Source organism: Mustela nivalis, assembly GCF_964662115.1.
Source record: "Mustela nivalis genome assembly, chromosome: 2".
NCBI lineage: Eukaryota > Metazoa > Chordata > Mammalia > Carnivora > Mustelidae > Mustela > Mustela nivalis.
The window spans coordinates 48817229-48836510 of record NC_139021.1 but is presented as its reverse complement, the minus strand read 5'-3'; the positions used below and the strand labels follow the sequence as shown (position 1 = coordinate 48836510).

The window sequence follows — 19282 nt, the reverse complement described above, 5'->3', positions numbered from 1 at the left end:
AGAAAAATAATATTTTCCCCTCCTTTTTCTCTATCTATACCTACCTTAATTAAATTGTTTACTGTTTCACAGTAAACTTACTTATAGTAGGTACTGGTTCACACATACCCTTGAAGTGTGTGAAACAGTAAATCTGACTCATAGCAGGTAAGAGACCAGAACTCATAACTAGGCTGGGTGGATTGTTTTTACCCTTTTGAATGTCTTAGTCACTGCATCTTCCTGAGCTCCCGGGTCCCGATCCACAATTAGTCAGGAACTTTACGCATGTGTCATAATTCTTTAGGTTCCCACTCACCTCCTTCCTCAATTCCAAAGTCCTTGGTAGTAAATGATCTTGTCAATGCAATTTAGACTAAGTAACTTTTTTCATTCTTTTTGAACTTTTAATGTATGTGTGAATATCTATCCACTATATACACACACTCACACGTACACACACACTCCGAAGTAAAATTTAAGTTTTATATGTATTCCCTAAAAAAAAATAGACAGATTCTTGTCCATATATTATCTTGACAAAGTTTACAAATCTGTTTAACTACATTTACTCTGACATTTGGAAACCTACACCAGATTCTATGCAAGTTAGAAATAGGTTATCGTAGGGCACCTCGGTGGCTCAGTGGGTTAAACTTCTGCCTTCAGCTCAGGTCATGATCTCAAGGTCCTGAGATCAAGTCCTGCATCAGGCTCTCTGCTTGGCAGGGAGCCTGTTTTCACCCCTACCCCACAATCTGCCTCTCTGCCTACTTGTGATCTCTTTCTGTCAAAAATAAATAAATAAAAATCTTAAAGAAAAAAAAAGAGAGAGAGATCGGATACTGTAGGTACATCTAAGGATACTTCTACTAACCTTGGAGAAGTAAGCTCTGGAAATTCAGTCCATTAGTCTGCTCTTTGACTTCTGCAATCATGACTTCCACAGGTACTCTGAAGAAAAGTTATGCTAATGACAGAGACTAATCTTCATAAAGTATTGTTCTACAAATTTATTCCACATTTTTCTATCGCCAATTCTTGGCCTTTTGGAAGGGTCTTCTTTTGAACATTCCCTTGTCAAATTCCTAACTTTACAAAGACCAATTCGAATGCCATCTCCTTCACAAAGGCTTGTTTGAGACCTTGTCCCACCAACCACATCCTATTCCTTCTGCCTATAAGCTCTCATAATAGTTTTTATATCTCTTTTGGCATTTTTCAAATTCTGTTTAAAATTATAGTTATACGTATATTTATCTAATCCTTTATACTTAGATTGACATTCCTTGAGGTTAGAAGCCATGTTCTGCTGATATTATTATCCACAAACCCCAGTACTGTGCTTGACTTAAAATACTCAGTAATTGATTATCCAGTTTAATGTGGGAAGCCAGATATAGTATATGTGCTGCCGAAGCGAGCGCTGGGAAGCCAGATATAGTCTCTGAGAAGGCTTCAGTAGGAGTTACTATTGGCAGGATGTCTGTAATGAAACCATTAAAATGCTTCCTCCTTGTGCTGGGAAGTTTATTCATTTTCTTCAGATTATATTTTAATGAAATTCTGTGATGGAAAATAAAAAGAAATACTTGTGTGTATTAGTCTATTCATATGAAGCTGGTTTTATGAATTTAAAGGGATTAGATAAAATTGATCTCATATATTGCAAAACCTAATGAGTTGTGATTTCTTCTTCTGTAAATGAAAAAGCTTAAATTAAATTCCAGGGAAGTTACTTGGTGTCATTTAATCTTCGGTAATAAAATAAAGACTATGAGTGTGCAACTCTAAACAATTACTTTACTAATTCCCATTTCCCATTAAATTTTGAGGGAACCTGAGCAGTTAGAATAAAGGTACACTGAAAGGTAGAATAAAAGTCATGAAAGTGCACCAGATTTAAAAATAAAAAAATATAAATTATTTGTGCGAAATATTCAAAACTCTTGTTTCACTTTTCAAAAAAGTTGAGTATCTGCCCCGTGCACAGAGCATGCCTCCAAACAATAGAAGCCTTAACATTTCCTAGACTTAGTTTCTTCTCAGAAAGTGCCTAAAATATCTGATTTATGACCATTTTGTTTCAGTAACCTAAGAACCAGATTGTCAAACAAAGCTGCTATAATGAAAACTGCAAAGGTCCCTCCCTTAAAAGCCCCTCCTCAAAAAAAGAAAAAGTAAATTGCCCATGAACAGAACAGTTTATGAGGAAAGGAAAGGCTATCATCATCATCTTCTTCTCCTCCTCCTCCTCCTCCTCCTCCTCCTCCTCCTCCTCCTCCTCCTCCTTCTTCTTCTTCTTCTTCTTCTTCTTCTTCTTCTTCTTCTTTTTTAACTTGAAAGACATGTTTTTCCTTCCAGTAAAATCTTGAGGTACATAAAACACCTTAAAAACCTGAATACAGGGGCGCCTGGGTGGCTCAGTGGGTTAAGCTGCTGCCTTGGCTCAGGTCATGATCTCAGGGTCCTGGGATTGAGTCCCGCATCGGGCTCTCTGCTCAGCAGCGAGCCTGCTTCCTCCTCTCTCTCTCTGCATGCCTCTCTGCCTACTTGTAATCTCTCTGTCAAATAAATAAATAAAATCTTTAAAAAAAAAAAAAACCTGAATACAGCTTCTGGAAATGTCATTTTTTTTTTTTTTTTGACAGGTAATTTCAAATAGAGTTTCACACAGAAAGAGAAAGGGATTTTTGAGAGAGACAAAATCTGGGGAAAGGGGAAAAAAAAGAGAGCTGGCAGCAGCAACACTGGGAAAGCATAATTGTCACAAATCATACTTGCCCTGTGGTTATCTCTACTCATTTCTTTGAATCTCTTTTTCTTCCTTGGAAATCCAGCGTGATTTTATAGCTTATGACCTGAGCCAACTACAACCATGGCATTTCAGCTAAAAGCCCAAGCCATTAAGACAAAAACAGGCTTGTCGTGATTACCAAGAGAGGTCTGTGTGTGCATTTCACTTCATTTTGAACTGTGACAGGTAAAATTGAGTTTCTGATAGCAGACGGTGGGACTTGGAGATCAAATAGTTCAGGATGCTCAGCTACAACTTGTTCTTGCAAATTCATCTCAGCAGTCAGGACTGAAGAAAAAATAAGCAGATTGAGTGAGATAATTTAAGCTGCTACTAAGAAAAACAGAAATGATTTCTCTTTTCTCATGCATTTTTAAATTTCCAGAAGGCTATTAAATTATTGAACTATTTCCTGAAGGTATGAAATGCATGGAATCATCATTGTCAGCCACATTTATAACATATTTATTAATTGGTTCATGTGTCATATTTGGCACTTGGGGAGTTTAAAAAGAGAGAGAAGACAAATATAAAAATCAAGATGAATTTATACATCTTTATTAAATGTTCTCATCCATCAAGTTCATAAACCTTTGAAATGCTCTCTTAAGCATCTGAGGAAAAATAAAGTTATGTGCTAAATCATTAAGACTATTAAACTTATTTAATTTAACAAATGTCTGGTGAAATATGACACAATCATAAAAATCACCAAATTTCAATTGAAATAAACCTGTGTTTTAAATATCAGCTCTATGAAAAATGATTTAAAAACTGACTTATTACAATGTGCTAGAAACTGTGCTATTCCACTTTGCAGAGGCAGTTTGTAAAGATTAAATAGATTTTTCAATGTTGTTATAATTGTGTTCCTCCAAAATTCACCTGTTGAAGCCCTAAACCCCAGTTCCTCAGAATGTGACTATATTGGCAGAGAGAGTCTTCAAAGAGGTGAGGAAGTTAAGATGAAAATGTTGGTGGGTCCTAAACCAATATGACAGGTGATCTTTCTTTTTTTTTTTTTAATATTTTATTTATTTATTTGACAGACAGAGATAACAAGTAGGCAGAGAGGCAGGCAGAGAGAGAGGAGGGGAAGAAGGCTCCCCGCCAAGCAGAGAGCCCGACATAGAACTCGATCCCAGGACTCCAGGATCAGGATCAGAGGCCCCAACCCAATGAGCCACCCAGGCGCCCCATGATAGGTGTTCTTACCAGAAGAGGAGATTAGGACTCAGACACCACAGAGGGACAACCACGTGAGGAGAGACAGCAAGAGAGTAGCCATCTGCAAGGTTAAAAGAGTGGCCTCAGAAGAAACCAAACCTGTTGACAACTTGACCAGAGCTACTTAGCTTCAAGTTCTGTCTCCTACCCACATCTGACCTATTTTGCTATCTGTTCTTCCCTTGACCCCTACAATGCTAGAATACCTAGGATCAGCCTCTACTCCCTCTTACTACACTGACTCCTAAAAGAGATCTCACCTTTTCAATGGTTTTATTGCCATCAGCATGCTCTCAACTCCCAAACTTACATCCCCAGCAAGCCCTTTCTTTGGGGCTGCTCAGTAAAGCAGCATTTAATCACCCATGAACGTGTTTGCTGATTGTCTCACAAGCATCCAAATGCTATCTTATCCAAAATCAAACTCAGGATTTTCCTCTAAAGTCTGCTTCCAAAATGTGTCCTGAACCTGTCTAACCCTCTCTTTTCTGCAGTGTTGTCTAGGACGCTGTTATTTCATGTCTGAGTTGCCCTGGACCAAGCTTCTTGCTTTACTGAATTCATCAGAGTCTTTCTGACTTGTGTCTTTGTGCTTTCTCTTGCCTTGGGTCCTTTTCTCCCCTGGCCCTTGATAGGACTTTTCTTATTCTTCAAGCCTCCAGTCATATGTCACCTCCTCAGAGAGGCCAGCCCTGATAAATCTCTCTTAATAGTTCTCCCCTTCAGTTTCTCTATGTCCCATTCATTTACTTCTAAGTATTTCCCGTTCAAAATATTTTTCTTATTAGCGTTTTATCTGTCTCCACTGCTGTCAAAGAAAAAAGATACAACATACAGATTAAATAGGTAAGGAAAGACCGGATTCAAGACTTTCTAAATAGAGGACAGAGGTTAAACTCAACTCTGCTGAAACAAAATGCTGGGGAGTTTGTAAGATGTGGGGTGAGCTAGTGGCAATAGCAGGGAAATGGATCAATATGATTAGGTCTCTGTGTTTGCTAACTGGTACTTATAATCAAAGATAGACATCCGTTTTGGTTCTAAACCTAAGTGCCAAATACAGTTCCTGACACACACATCCTGGTCAGATTCTGACAAAGGAGCACATGAATGACTACACTGTGCTAGAACACTTAACCTGTGCTGTGTAGGGTATTTAGTATCTCTAAGGACTAACCTGTGCTGTGTAGGGTATTTAGTATCTCTAAGGACTCAGCGTCCTATAAAATTGGAATAATACTCTATGTCTTATAGGTTGTTGTTAAGATTAAATAATGTGTTCTTTCAAGTCTCCTGATGTAAGAATAGTTACAAACAGAAGGACTGTTAAATTGATCAACCGGGGAATATAAAATTATTTGCCTGTCTATGGTGGTTCCTCAAAAGCTTAAACAAAAGTACTTTATGATCCAGCAATTCTACTTCTAGGCAGATACCCCAAAGAGATGAAAGCAGGGACCCTAACAAATATTTGCACACCGATGTTCATACCACCACTATTCACAGCAGCCAAGAGCTGGAAACAACTCAAATGTCTATCAATAGAGTAATAAACAAAAAGCGATGTGTACACATATACAATATTGTTATTTTTCAGTCATAAAAAGGAATGAAATTCTCATATAAAATACAGTATGGATAAACCCTGAAAATGTTATGCTAACTGAAATAAGCCAGACTAAGAAGGATAGAAACTGTATGATTCCACTTACTTGAGGTATCTAGAAGAGGCAGATTCAAAAAGTAGAATGGAGAGTACCTGGGGCCGGTGGTAAGGGTAGTAGGAGAAGGGGAGTTACTGTTTCATGGGTATGGAATTTCTGTTTGAGATAATGAAAAATGCTGGTAATGGTTATTGGCGATCTTTAAACAACATTGTGAATATACTTAACGCCACTGTGTTGTATACTTAAAATGGTTAGAATGATAAATTTTGTTATGTATGTTTCATACCAATAAAAATAGTGAATAAACATTAAAAATAATTATTCCCCTACAGTATAGATACTTCATTCATCATGAGCAAATTTCTTACAGGCTGGGGAGGGTTGCACAGTGCCATGGAAAAATGCCCCAGATATGGATTCAGAAGATTTCTTTTTTTCCAGTCTCAGCTCTGTCACTTAACCAGCAATAAAAATTTGAGCAAGTCCCTTGGGTCCTTTGCACCTTAATTTCTTCTAGTTACAGTATCCAACAGGATTGTTTTGCATACTAAAAGAAAATAATGCATATAAAGGACTTTGTAAATTCCAACAATTATATAAGTAGATGGGAACAGTTTTTATTATATATTCCTTTAAAGAAGCTTAATCTTTTCACTGAAATGTGCTTATTAATTGCTATTTAATTACCCTAAAATATTAAATTACTGTTGCTAAGATTCTGCCAAGTTGGATTTTTTTTTCTGTGCATGAAATTGTAAGTTTTTGGAATGGAAAAAAATGCTGAATTTCTAAGGAAAACCATTTCTATTTATTATTCATATAGCGAATGGGTCATTAAACCTTTCTGTTCCATACCTTTTGTTCATTGTACAGCCTCACTGTACATACTTTAGGAAGAAAGGATAACTATATTATATCCTGTCTGGAAAAAATGACTTTCATTCATATGTCATTACAAGTATTAAAATTTTTTATTTTGCTACCTCCTCTCATCTTCCATTCGATACCACACAAACCATTATCACTGCATTGTAAGACATATGATAGTTTGATACGGCACTATATCCAAGCAGAAATTGTTTTGTAAAACACTTTGGATACATAATTACACTGAAAAATAAACATTTTAAAGGTAACATAAGTTTGTTGTTATAACCTCATAACTTGATACCAAAATTAGTGTGGTTGAACAAATGTCAACTAATTTTTTGTTTCCCTCCTTAGTGGTTATGTCTTTGACTATGATTACTACAGAGAAGATTTCTACAATCGGTATGTTAGTTTTCATTCTTGTTACCCTTTAATTTAAATTTTTTTAACTGTTTTGTATATTGCATTCCTAAGTATTCTTACTAGATGTTTAAAGTACAGAAAATTCTTTACTCAGTCCCCAAAAATAAAATGTAGACATATTTTCTTATTTTCATTGTGCTTACTAAAGCATAGTACATCTTGGACTTTTAGTACTCTAGTGGTTCTTAAGCCAAAAGTTCAGTTATGGAATATTAGAATAACATTCCAAAAATTTAATGAACCAATATTGTTTTCCAGGTCTGTTGTTGCCTTAGGATTCTTCAAGACTGAGAGTTTTGTAAACTCGGAAAATGACTCCAGCCTTCTAAAATACATCTGTTTTCAGTATGACACATTGCAATGTTAGTTAGATTGGTTAGATTCAGTTAAAAACTACGGGCAATTCTTGCTTTGCATAGTGGTGTTGGATCATAAAAGAAGCCATGGAAAGTGATGTTAACAACCAGTGAAAAAATAGAATTTTTCCACCACCTCTAAAAGTGTTTGTAAAAACATTAAAAACTCTCTTACTGTTGGTTATAAATAATAGCGAAATACAGTAAAGTTGTTTTAAGTACACTATAATTTGAAACAGTAAAAATATTCAGAATTGACCTGTTTTTAGCTCTTTGTAAAAAGACCTGTCCAAAAGTAGTTTAAGCGGGACCTGCCTTCTTGTACAAGTAGAATATGGAGCTAGCATGCCTCTTGCGCCTCGGTGAGGTGTCCGACTCCTTTCGAAGGCTGGACCAGCTTCAATAGATGATCAGCTTTGTGAACTATCTTGGGGAGGTCTTCAGTGTGTGGTTCTTTTGCCAGTGTCCCTTCTTCTGGGGCATCGTCATCCCATTTTATCCCTTCACAACTGAATTCCTCATTTGTGTCAATATGTTTGCTTTTTCAAGGTTCCTCTGGCTCGATATCTAGAGTCTCTCTAGTAGAAGAATGTCGGCAGTCCTCAGCTGTTTCTCCTACAGTTCTATCCCATGTAATATTATTCCACTTCCACTTCTCTTTTTTGCTGCACTTTCATTTTTGTGCACCAGTTCCCTCTTTTGATTATCCACTTCTACCCAGGGCTACATGGGTTTATGACTGGCAACAAGGAGACAGTACAACTGCACAGTTCCTGTCTGTGTGTGCGACAGATGCGCGGCAACCAGACGGGCTTTGAATGACGTGACGTGACCGATCACTGATCATGATGTGTCTCTGATTTGCACAGTGCTTAGTAGGCTGAAACACCAGCAGCCAAGTTTGGGCTTGATGAAATTACTCATAGTTAATACGTGGCAACTGAAATTCGATTTGTGCTGTGGGGAGCCGAGTTATTTAACTAAACACGGGTAATTGAAATTCTGAGATACGCAGATCAAGGGCTCACTGTTGTAGATCATTAGACCACACACACACAAAAATGAGATAAAGATCTTTTAAGCTTTTTAATGGTGAGTTCTAGTCAAATAACAACCCAAAAAATCCCAAGGTATAAAAATGCAGACTTGGAAAAATAGTTCATAATGGACATTTTTAATAGAGGAGAAACTTCAGGATCCCAGGGAGAGCCTGGCTCTATTTGCTCCAGCTGTGTGGCTCCTTTCCCAGCTCCACAAGAACACGATATACCCTCCTCCTTCAGCACCTTTTTCCATGCTGCTCCTTCTCCTCATTCCTCCCTCTGCCATAGTTAACTTGACTTCATCCCTCAAATCTCAGCATGAGCACCACTTTCAGACTAAATTATTTTCTTCTGTTCCCCTCTCTCAGTACCCAGCATTGTTCCTTCACAGCACTTCTGCTTTTTACTGCTGTCTTTCTCTGTGATGACAGTATTTGATTTATGTCTGCCTCTCTTCCTCCATGAATGTGGAAAATGCTTAGGTTTGAGTATTATTGTATCCTCAGGCAATATCCTTAAGTCTCAAACATAGTGGATACTCAATTTGTGTTCTTCATTCATCTCTTTGGATGTAGAGAGACTTTGGTTTTCCCTAGGTCATATAGTAAATTCATGACCAAACTACAATTATAAACTGTTCATTTAGATTCAATAACCAACTGTGTGAATATGCAAAACGGAAGGGGAGCAATATTAGTCTATGAGTTAAGTGAATGGAGACTGCCTTACCTAAAGGATGATCAGACCACAACCATACGTTCATCACCGCTATGTTCAACTACTCAGTTAAGCAAGTTGTTCCATTAGTTATGCCTTTATGACTAAATATGAATTTTAAAATGTAATTTTCTCAAATCATTTTTATAATTTCTAAAAACACAGCATTTTATTGTAAATATTAAACAGCCTGGAATAACTTGTCCTTAAAATGATCTGAAGATCTGGCAGCATAAAATAATCCCATTTACTATCAAGAAAAGACAACATTTAAATAGTCTGCATACTCTTTGAAAATTTTAGTTTCAGACAATTCTAAGAAAATTTTTTAAATATTTTATTTATTTATTTGAGAGAAGGAGAGCACAAGTGGGGTGAAGGACAGAAGGAGAAACAGACACTCTGCTGAGCAGGGAGCCCGATGCAGGGCTCGATCCCAGCCAAAGTTGGCTACCCCAGGCTACCCTTTAGGCTCACCCTGAAGACATTTTTTTTATACAGCTTTTTTTTTTCTTTTTTTTTCCAGAATACAGAACACTGTCATAATTGCTATGAGTAAAGTTTTCAATTATATACACTTTTAATTTGTCAATATGAAACTCTTTTGGCATTGTACTCTCTTAAGTGTTTTCTATCTTGGGATTTCCTTCTACATGTAAAGAATTTCTAGGGGCGCCTGGGTGGCTCAGCCGTAAAGTGTCTGCCTTCAGCTCAGGTCAGGATCCCAGGTCCCTGGGATTGAGCCCCACATCAGGCTCCTTCCTCAGCGGGAAGCCTGCTTCTCCCTCTGTCTGCCACTCCCCCTGCTTGCACTCTCTCTCTCTGTGTCAAATAAATAAATTAAATATTTTTAAAATATGAGTAAAATAAAGAATTTCTACCTAAAATGGAGTTTCTATATAAATTATAGCTCAATAACATGACTAGGTAGATGATAGATAGATAAATAGATGATAGATAAATCTGTCCTACCTGCCAAAGAGTTATAGAGCTTGAAGTTTTCAGATGATTCTTCACTACACCAAAAAAACTAACTCTGAACAATTCCCCCTATCACTTATTTGTCTTATATAAAATCTGTTTGGCATATAAGGGTGCAAAAGGTCAGTATGGTTGTGTTGCTAACAGAAAGTCTGAACAATCTGTGCTCTTACTGGTGTGGTTTTTTTTTTTTTCCACTTTTTGCACTTGGTTAAAAAGATGTAAGCATCCATCACTAATGGATTGAGTCAGGAGTTCCCTATGAAAATAGATTGTCATGAAGGAAAACAGAAGAGAGGTTGGATGATATAAATAGCCTACAAAGTGCTAACCATTTTATCCACAGTAATTTCTCACAAATTACACTCTGCTTGAATTTATGGTTAATTTTTTTTTCTCTTTTGCTAGTGGTGCAAACTTCGGTGAGTTACTTAATACCACAAAACATGTTGTCTCATTCATGAAGTGAGCAAGAAATTAATTCCTGTCTCATAAGGTTATTCTAAGGATTAAATGAAGTAATGTACAAATAATGATCTGCATTGTGCCTGCTCTATCCTGGTATATTTTTACTGCATAATCAATGTTAGCTACGAATAACAGCTAACAGTAACTATTAACTATTAACTATTAACAATGATGCTGAATGCATTTCTTATACTGGTACTCATGGAGCATTGTCCCTGGGACTGAGAAATCAACTGGTTGGTCAGTTGTTCCAAAATAGTCCATTGTGCCACCTCTGGATTATTCTCTTTTTATTGTTTTCCCTTCTGCTTCCCAGAGCATAATAGCTTAGTCACTATTAAATATCCATATCCTATGGTCATCCTATTTCTGCCAGGTTTGAGAATTCTAATGTGATTGGGGATTTCAACCTTTAGATAGTTTCAGCTTAGAAAACTGCTTTACACAATGTGCCATGGTTGTCAATGTGTTGATACGTTGGCCCAGCAGTAACTTTCCTGAAGACTAAGTTAGTGTCTGTCTTGGTTTCGGGGATCATGAAGAATGTCACTAAATAATAGACTTGAATAGTTATTCTAAACTCTTTTTTATATTTCACAAGGCACCGTTCAATAATTTACAGCATTAAATGGCATTTTCTTCTAAAAGGTCAAGTCTGACTCTAAATGAAGGACATTCCATGTTATTAAAACTAAACATAAATATTTATATTCTTTCAAGTAAAGTAAAAGGAGATAAATACCTAAAATTATATTGAATTGCCCCAGGGAATGTTCTCAATTTCTGACATATTAGCAGTGTTAATCCAATCTTTTTTCAGTACTATCAGGAACAGCACTGAACAACAGCTGACAACCCCCAGTATAAGTAAGCTTCTGTTAATAGAGAAAAAGAAATTCCAGATGTGCTTTACCATATAGAAAACATATATACATATTAAATGATGTGAAATGGGCATTGTTCCACTCTGGTACAATTTTGACCTTGAGTAACTTAACCGAAGAGAAGCTACTCGAGCTATAGTTAACATCAAGTTGCAGTTGTTTCCTTGATTACAGAGTAGAGCATAGATATATTCATGACTCTTGGAAAAACATATTTGCAAGAGGCAATGTATGTGTTTCATTATGCATGTTTAAATAATCATCTAATAGAATAGTATTCCACTTAAAACATTTGGAAATAACAGTATGGTACACTTGACAAAGGGTATATGATTTAGAGGCAGAGGACATGAGTATCAGGCCTAGCTATGCTTGTGCTGCCTGGCTAAGTGACCTGGGTAACATCACATCATCCTTTTTTTTTTGTCTTCATGGGAAAAATGACTTAACAATACCCACATTACAGAATTATAAGCAATCAATAAGAGAATCATTTTACTGATTTATAACCTCAAAACTGCTATTCGAATGTATTAACTTTTTCATTAACCAAAGCTGTATATGAAACATAGCAGATAGCAAAGTTGTACAAATGGTAAAGATTATATTGCATTCAAAAAATTGCAGAAAAACACTGAAAAGAAATTTCAAAAAATAATAAAAATTTTTTAAAATTGCAGAAAAGACCTTCAAGATTTTGATCACCTTGCCTTTAAAAGCATGTTCAAGAAATATCTGCAGAAGATCCAAGAAGATAACTTCACTGAAAATCTTGGAAAATTTTAATAACAAACAAAAAAAATAGAAATTATTCATTTACTGGTCTCCAGTTAAGTGTGTCTTTGAAATCTCCTAATTCAGTTGAAACCAAAAGACTACTTGAAGTCAGCATGGAAATTATAGACAGATTTTGTGAATTTTGAGTAATTCAAGCAATGTAGAAAACAGATAAAATGAGTAGGCTATAAGAATCATTCACATGGATTTCAAATATATTCCTTCTTAAAAAAGAATAGGCACCTTAATTTGATTTTATAGACTATGCATCTGTCAGAAGATAAACATGCTGAAGAGAAGTGTTCAAAGTTCAATCAATACATAGGAAGATCTCTGATCCTCTGGTTACTGATCTTCACATATGCTGCAAAGCCCCAGTGAGATGAACTTGTTCTCAGATTTGGGCTGTAGGCAGCGTAGTTTTTTAGCACCTAGCACAGACTACATGTTTTTGTTAGCATTAAGCTCATGGTGACTGTAGCTTTTGATTCATGAATAAGGAAAATGAAGAATTCTTTTCATGAGGGAAATTTAGAAAAAAAAAATAGGTAATTACCAATTCTTGAAATCTATTTATCTAAATAATTTATCTAAAATTAAAATTCATTCTTCAGTGATAAAATATTAAGCAAACATTACATTAAATTTTTTTTAATTTTAAAATCACATTAGGTGACTCGAAAAATAAGAATTAAGTCAAAGTCAATCAGGTAATGATTATTAGAATATGGCATATCTGCTTGAGAAAAAGCACCATAGCAATTAAAATAAACATTAAGAAAACCATTTAGCAGGCTTGAGAAATGTTTTTAGTATAAACCAAGGAGAATTAGCCAGAATACATGATTATGCATATACTTCGTTCTCAACTATGTGAAAGATATGGATACTTGTGGAAAAAAGATTAGAAAATGATAGTAATCTTTTATTTTTATTTATTTAATTTACTTATTTATTGAGAGGGAGAGAAAGAATCTTAGGCAGGTTCCACACCAGTGCAGAGCTTGTCATAGGACTCAGTCTCACAACACTGAGATCACAACCTGAGCCAAAATTAAGAGGCAGACATTTAACCAATTGAGCCAAACATGTGCCCCACATAGTAGATGTTTTAAGGTATGAGGTTAGGAGTTATGTCTGTTTTAAGTGTTGCTTTATTATTGTTGAGCTTAATACTAAAAAGCTTTTAATAAAAACAAGCATTCAAAATTATATTCATTTTATATGTTAATATGCCAGTAAATTGTCTATGTCCAAAATACAGCTAACTTTTAATAGCTAATATCCATATTCTTCTTAGAGACAAACTATGTTTATTTTATCAAGTACATAAATATTATTTACCAGATTTTACCTTTTTCCAGGTAATAAAATTACATATCTCAGCCATTATTAAAGCAAACAGAATTCCAAACAAGAAATAAGAACTTGAAAAGTAGAGATATTTATTAAATAAAGTGAATTAATTCCTCATATTTTTGTACTGGGTTGTTTTTAGTGAAATCTGGCTACATTTATTTTATTTACTCTTAAGAGTAGGTCTTTTAGGGTTCTTATTTTAAAGTAGACTTTAAGGAAGGAATAATTCTGTGTTTAGCTTCATTATAAATTATTATCTGTTTGGCCAATAAATATTAGAGGGAAAAAGTATTCTACACATATTAGGGAAAATAAAGAACCATTAAAGAAAAGGAGAGGGAATGTAATTCTAGGAGTGGAAGGAACCCAAAAAATGAGAAGGAAGAAATTTTAAACTTTTCATTGCCCTTTGAGATTTGGATTCCATTTAATTCAATTGCATTATTATCTTTGTTGTCTATAATCTTAAATGGACTATTTCCTTTGTTTCAGCAATTCTGCTGATACCTTATAAGGTAAAATTTTTTAAATTTTCTATAAGCAGAATTCTGATGAGAAAGCCAGTGGTGTGTCTCCTTTCATGAGTTAACTCTTACCTACTTCCCTCTGCTTTTAGAAGAACCCTACATCTTACCTTAAATCCCAGAAAGTCTGACCCTATTCCCCATCCTTATCTTGTTACGTTTTTGTGCATTAGGACAATACCCAGTCTTCCTCTTATTTCTGGTAAACTCAAGTGTAGCCAGTGAAAATTAAGAAACTCCTCAACTCCGTTCAATTTTATAAAATTCAAAATCATGCTGCCATCTAAAGTGTCCATACACTTCTTTAGTTGGTTTTTTTGTTTGTTTGTTTGTTTGCTTTCGTAAATTATATGTCCCTTTTTAAAACTTCTTAACTTCTGATATTGCACATCTTCCCATCACAGTGGCGGAAAGAATTGGTAAAACCTTCCTTGATTCCTTGATGAGAAAGGAGTCATTGCCCTTCGAAGCGACTCACCAGAATATTCAGAGAACAAGGGCTACGCTCTATAGGAATTGACAGCAGAGGACACGCATGACACATACTGAGTATGTGACGAAAATGTATGTCGCATACCAAAAGCATGTCGCAAACCAAAAGCATGTCACAAATACAATGAGCAAACACAGCTGTTTTCTCAACATAAAATGAGGCCTGCGCGACACTGGAGGCTTTGTAATTGTTGGCTGGGGTAGCAATAGGAAATGGTGAGAAACCATTTCCTGTAAAATATTCTTGAACTACATTGTCCCTGAAGTCGCAGTGAGTAAGGTGGCTTTACTTGGCCTGCATTTTCATTATAGCATTTCTCCATCGTGGTATATTTTACTTGTGCTTTCGAAATGTTCTCAACCCAACTTATAGATTAGCTTAATTAATGAACCAGATAAATTGCACTTTCGTGGCCCCCAGGGAAATGGCTCCTCCAAAAGAACTTGCCTTTCCTCTGAAGCAGCAACATCTGCCCTGGAAGAGTTGAGTCAATTGCTGTATTTTTTTTTGTCTTCCCTCAATAGCTCTGGGTGTTCGAGCTCATAAAAAGTGCCTTCGTATTTTGGCTCACTAGCTTAAGGTGCTGTGTGAATTCAACTTATAAATAAGTAATGGAGTCCTTGTTTTGTGATTGAAATGAGGGGCAGGTTTCGTTGACCCTTTTGAGTTTCCAGCCCCTAGCGGTATAGATGATATTCATAACCCTTTTCGGCTTCATCCTGCCCATCCTCTTTGAAGGAAACTATAATGTGTTGACATCCCTGACCTGTTCTCCGCTAGCAGTTCTTCAGCTCTAATGGACCTTGCTTATTCACAGAGGATGGCACCTCTCTTGAACTCTGTCTCATTTCATTTCTTTTCCTTTCCAGACATCTCTTAGTTTCTCCCCAGCATGCTTCCAAATAGTTTTTGAACACTTTAGCTCTCTAATGTAGGAGATAGCCCCGGTACTAAGTTCTGCTTCAAGCGTGGTTTATATGCTCCTTTTTTTTTTTTTAACCTATCTTAATTTTTACTGTATTTCATATATTGTTGTCCAAAAAGGGATTCATCTGTATGCATAAATAAAATGTAACTTTATAAAATGACCTATTAAAGAACCTGCATTTTTCCTTTTATAGAAACTTCTGGCTTTCATATTAGATTATTCTTATTGACTGTTTTAAAACAGTTATGAGAATGTAATCTATATAATCCATATATAATGTCACAATAAAGTAGTATCAGTGATCATTCTAAGTTAATAACACTGTTCCCTTTAGAGTGAATAAAATAATAACACATCTGGTTCACTGGTAGATAGTTTTTTAAAAAGTGAGTGAGTATATATATCCTCATAGTTTTTCTCTGATTTTTTGCTTCTCAAATGTGCTAAGTATGCAAAAATGTGTTGTTCATGAGTATGCAGTATGAACAATATGAAAGCTTCTGAATCTGTGAATTACATATTTATATAAATGAGTAAATATTCTCATACTTTTATTCCTTTCGTTGTTCAGTGGCAGTGCATTGATTGTGGTAATTATCATTTTTCACTTTTTAGTAAAAGCTTCTGGAATTTTTATTGGTATTTTTCTCGGTTAGGGAAATTTTCTATACCTTACTCTACAAATATCACTAGTCTCAGTTCACATGTCTAGCAAATGGTCAGAATAATAAAAGACATCGTGATACGTATTTCCACTGGTACTCTAGTCAACAACATTTTATCTTCTTTTTTACTGAAATCCATTCTCCCTTTTTCTACAGCCAGAGGAGTCCTTTGTTACTTAAAAAGTCCTTAGAGGTGCGGCACTATGTTGATTTGTCTCTCACAGCTGTTCTCTTTAATCTAGACTCACTTCAGAATGATTTTCCGTATGAGCTGTTTTATGCGAAACAATAATCTGCTTTGCCTTGTTCCTGATTCGGCATGATCTTTTCCTCTTTTCAAACTAGTGCACTAATAAGGGCTGATGAGTAAGAGGAAGATTTCTGTCCTAGGAAGGATATGTCTGTGAGACTGAGCAAAGAAATATACTTGGGAAGAAAGGTCAGCTTGATTTCGACAAATGGTAGGGTACCACTGGAGTAAATTCTCTGTCCTTTCGTACTTTAAAGATGAGTTCATATTGGAGAGCCAGATTCTAATGTCCAGAACGCATAGACTGTTAGAATCCTATTTCTAATAAGCACCTGTGTGAGAACAACCACCATAACAAAAACATTTATTGACATTTTTTACAAGGCCCTTTTCTTAATCATTTCACACATTTGACAGAACATGGAGGCATAAACCAACTCTCAGCCACACTTGTGTTTTGTGAAGGTTATTCGATTACCATGGGCGTGTGCCTCCGCCTCCCCGTGCGGTGATTCCACTGAAGCGTCCCAGAGTGGCCGTCACGACGACTCGCAGGGGAAAAGGGGTCTTTTCCATGAAAGGGGGATCAAGATCGACCGTCAGTGGGTCGTCTTCATCAGGCTCTAAATGTAAGTAATCTTCCTTATTTTATTTCTGCTTAAGAGGGGAGGGGCTACTTATCATTGCACGAATGCCTATATTCAGTAAATTAATAATTATGGATTTTCTGTTAGGTACAAAGTATGAGAGAAACCTAAAATGGATAAGAAAGGGACTCAGCTTTGTGGTCATACTACGTTGCAGTAGGGAGACAGACACAAGCATGACTAACAAAAACCCAATTTGAGGGACGCCTGGGTGCCTCTGTTGGTTAAGCCACTGCCTTCCGTTCAGGTCATGATCCTGGAGTCCCGGAATCGAATCCCACATGGACTCCCTGCTCAGCAGGGAGTCTGCTTCTCCCTCTGACCCTCCCCCTTCTCATGCTCTCTCTCTCTTTCTCTCTCATTCTCACTCTCTCTCAAATAAATAAATAAAACCTTAAAAAAAAAAAACAATTTGAAAACTATTCTCTGGGAAAGTAACATGTTAGGCCCACCTGGTTTGTAACATATGAAATTTATGAAATATAACGTGTTGCTTTTAGGAAAGAAAAACTATTCACTCAAAAGAGAGGGCATATACTGTCTTTTCAGGGAAAGAGTATGCAAAATTAGTACATGCTTTGAATATTTGAATGCTGGAATAACTAAGACAGGCAAATGACATACTAGATATGTTAAAAAATGTAACTTCCTATACTATGCTAAATCATTATGGTCATATGTCTGGAAGTATATGTTATGTCATAAAAAATAAAATAATATTAATATAATTTCATGATAATTAGTGAAAAGTGAAGATATAAACTTTCTGACAAAATATACTGCTAAATTTTTATACAGAGGGATTCAGAAAAACTAGATAGAAGAATTTCATGCATTCCTTAAGATTGCTTTGTAGCAGAGAAGAGATAGACAATAAGCAAACAAACTAGAATATGAGATGTTACACTGTAAAGCCAAAGTATAAATAAAGAGAAAGTTTCATAGAATGGTGTAAGATTGCTTTGTAGCAGAGAAGAGATAGACAATAAGCAAACAAACTAGAATATGAGATGTTACACTGTAAAACCAAAGTATAAATAAAGAGAAAGTTTCATAGAATGGTGTATAGCTACCCCTCTCTGATGAAAGTGGCATTGGAACTGAGACTTGATGGAAGTAAGGAAGTGAGAGAGTGAGCCTAAAGCTCTTGGGGACAGAGCATTCTCACAGGGGAATGGTCAGTGCTGTGACCTTAGGTTAATAGTCAGGGAACAGCAGGAAAACCAGAGTAGCTGTAGCAGAGTAAGGGAGGGAAAATGTAGCTGGAAATAAGGTGAGAGAGGTAGCGAGAGGGCAAGTTCCAGAACAGATTGGCCGGCCATTGTAGAGACTTCGTAGTTTCTCTGCGTCCTGACATTTTAGACAAGTAAGGCAAATACTATTATCCCGATTTTATTTTTTTTTTAAGTTTTTTTTTTTTTTTGGAAAGAGAGAGAGAGAATGAGCAGTGGGGATGGGCAGAGGGGGACTGAGGGAGAGAGAGAGGGAGAAGGAGAGGGAAAAGCAGACTCTCCTGCTGAGCAGGGCCCGATGTGGGGGCTGGATCTCAGGACCCGGAGATCAGGACCTGAGCCAACGGCAGATGCTTGTCCCCACATGCTATCCACGGTAGGACATTGCATTTTACCTTAGTACCATCAGAAATACTAAGAAGGGACACTGTTGAAATTTTTTTTTTTTTAACCTGAGAATGTGCAAAAAACACAGTTACCAGAAGCACTGATTCTTCTGGTAAATGACTCAAGTTTGATTTGCTTGGAATTTAACTTAGCTAATAAAAGCTAAATAACAAATTAAATTGAATTACAGTTCTGTATGTACTTATTTATCTATTATCTACCTATTCTGTGGATAAATATGAATTCCCTTTTTGAGCCTTAGTTAAAAAAAAAAAAAATGTTTCTGCAGCAATCTCTAAACAGAGCCCTGCATGCTCTCAGATTATCGTCAAAAGCAAAGAAAGTTTTTGAATTTGGTTCTTGCCATGAAAAACTGAACATGAAAAACTGAATTGTCTGCTAGTTTTATAGACTTTTTTTTACCATGGTGATACTAACTTCATTTCAACTAGAATATCTTAAGCATCTATAGAGTCTTTGCCATGTAGTCACTGTTTAAACAGAATTTATAAAAGGGAGCTTTACTGGCACTTTGACTATGAAAGTTCTACATTGTGTAAGAGTATTCTGAGCTTTGTAGAACTTGAGTGTTCTTGACCCCCAAACCT

At 36.0% G+C, this 19282-nt stretch overlaps 1 protein-coding gene across 13 annotated transcripts in view; it reads left to right on the top strand.

Moving 5' to 3' along the window:
- RALYL (RALY RNA binding protein like) overlaps positions 1–19282 on the top strand; it is a 687764-nt gene that overhangs the window by 598045 nt on the left and 70437 nt on the right. For all 13 annotated transcript variants that reach the window (XM_082722639.1, XM_082722643.1, XM_082722638.1 and 10 more), the window contains 2 exons: positions 6895–6942; positions 16874–17037. In XM_082722639.1, coding sequence (XP_082578765.1) covers positions 6895–6942; positions 16874–17037 — 212 coding nt within the window. The remainder of the gene's footprint in view (positions 1–6894; positions 6943–16873; positions 17038–19282) is intronic.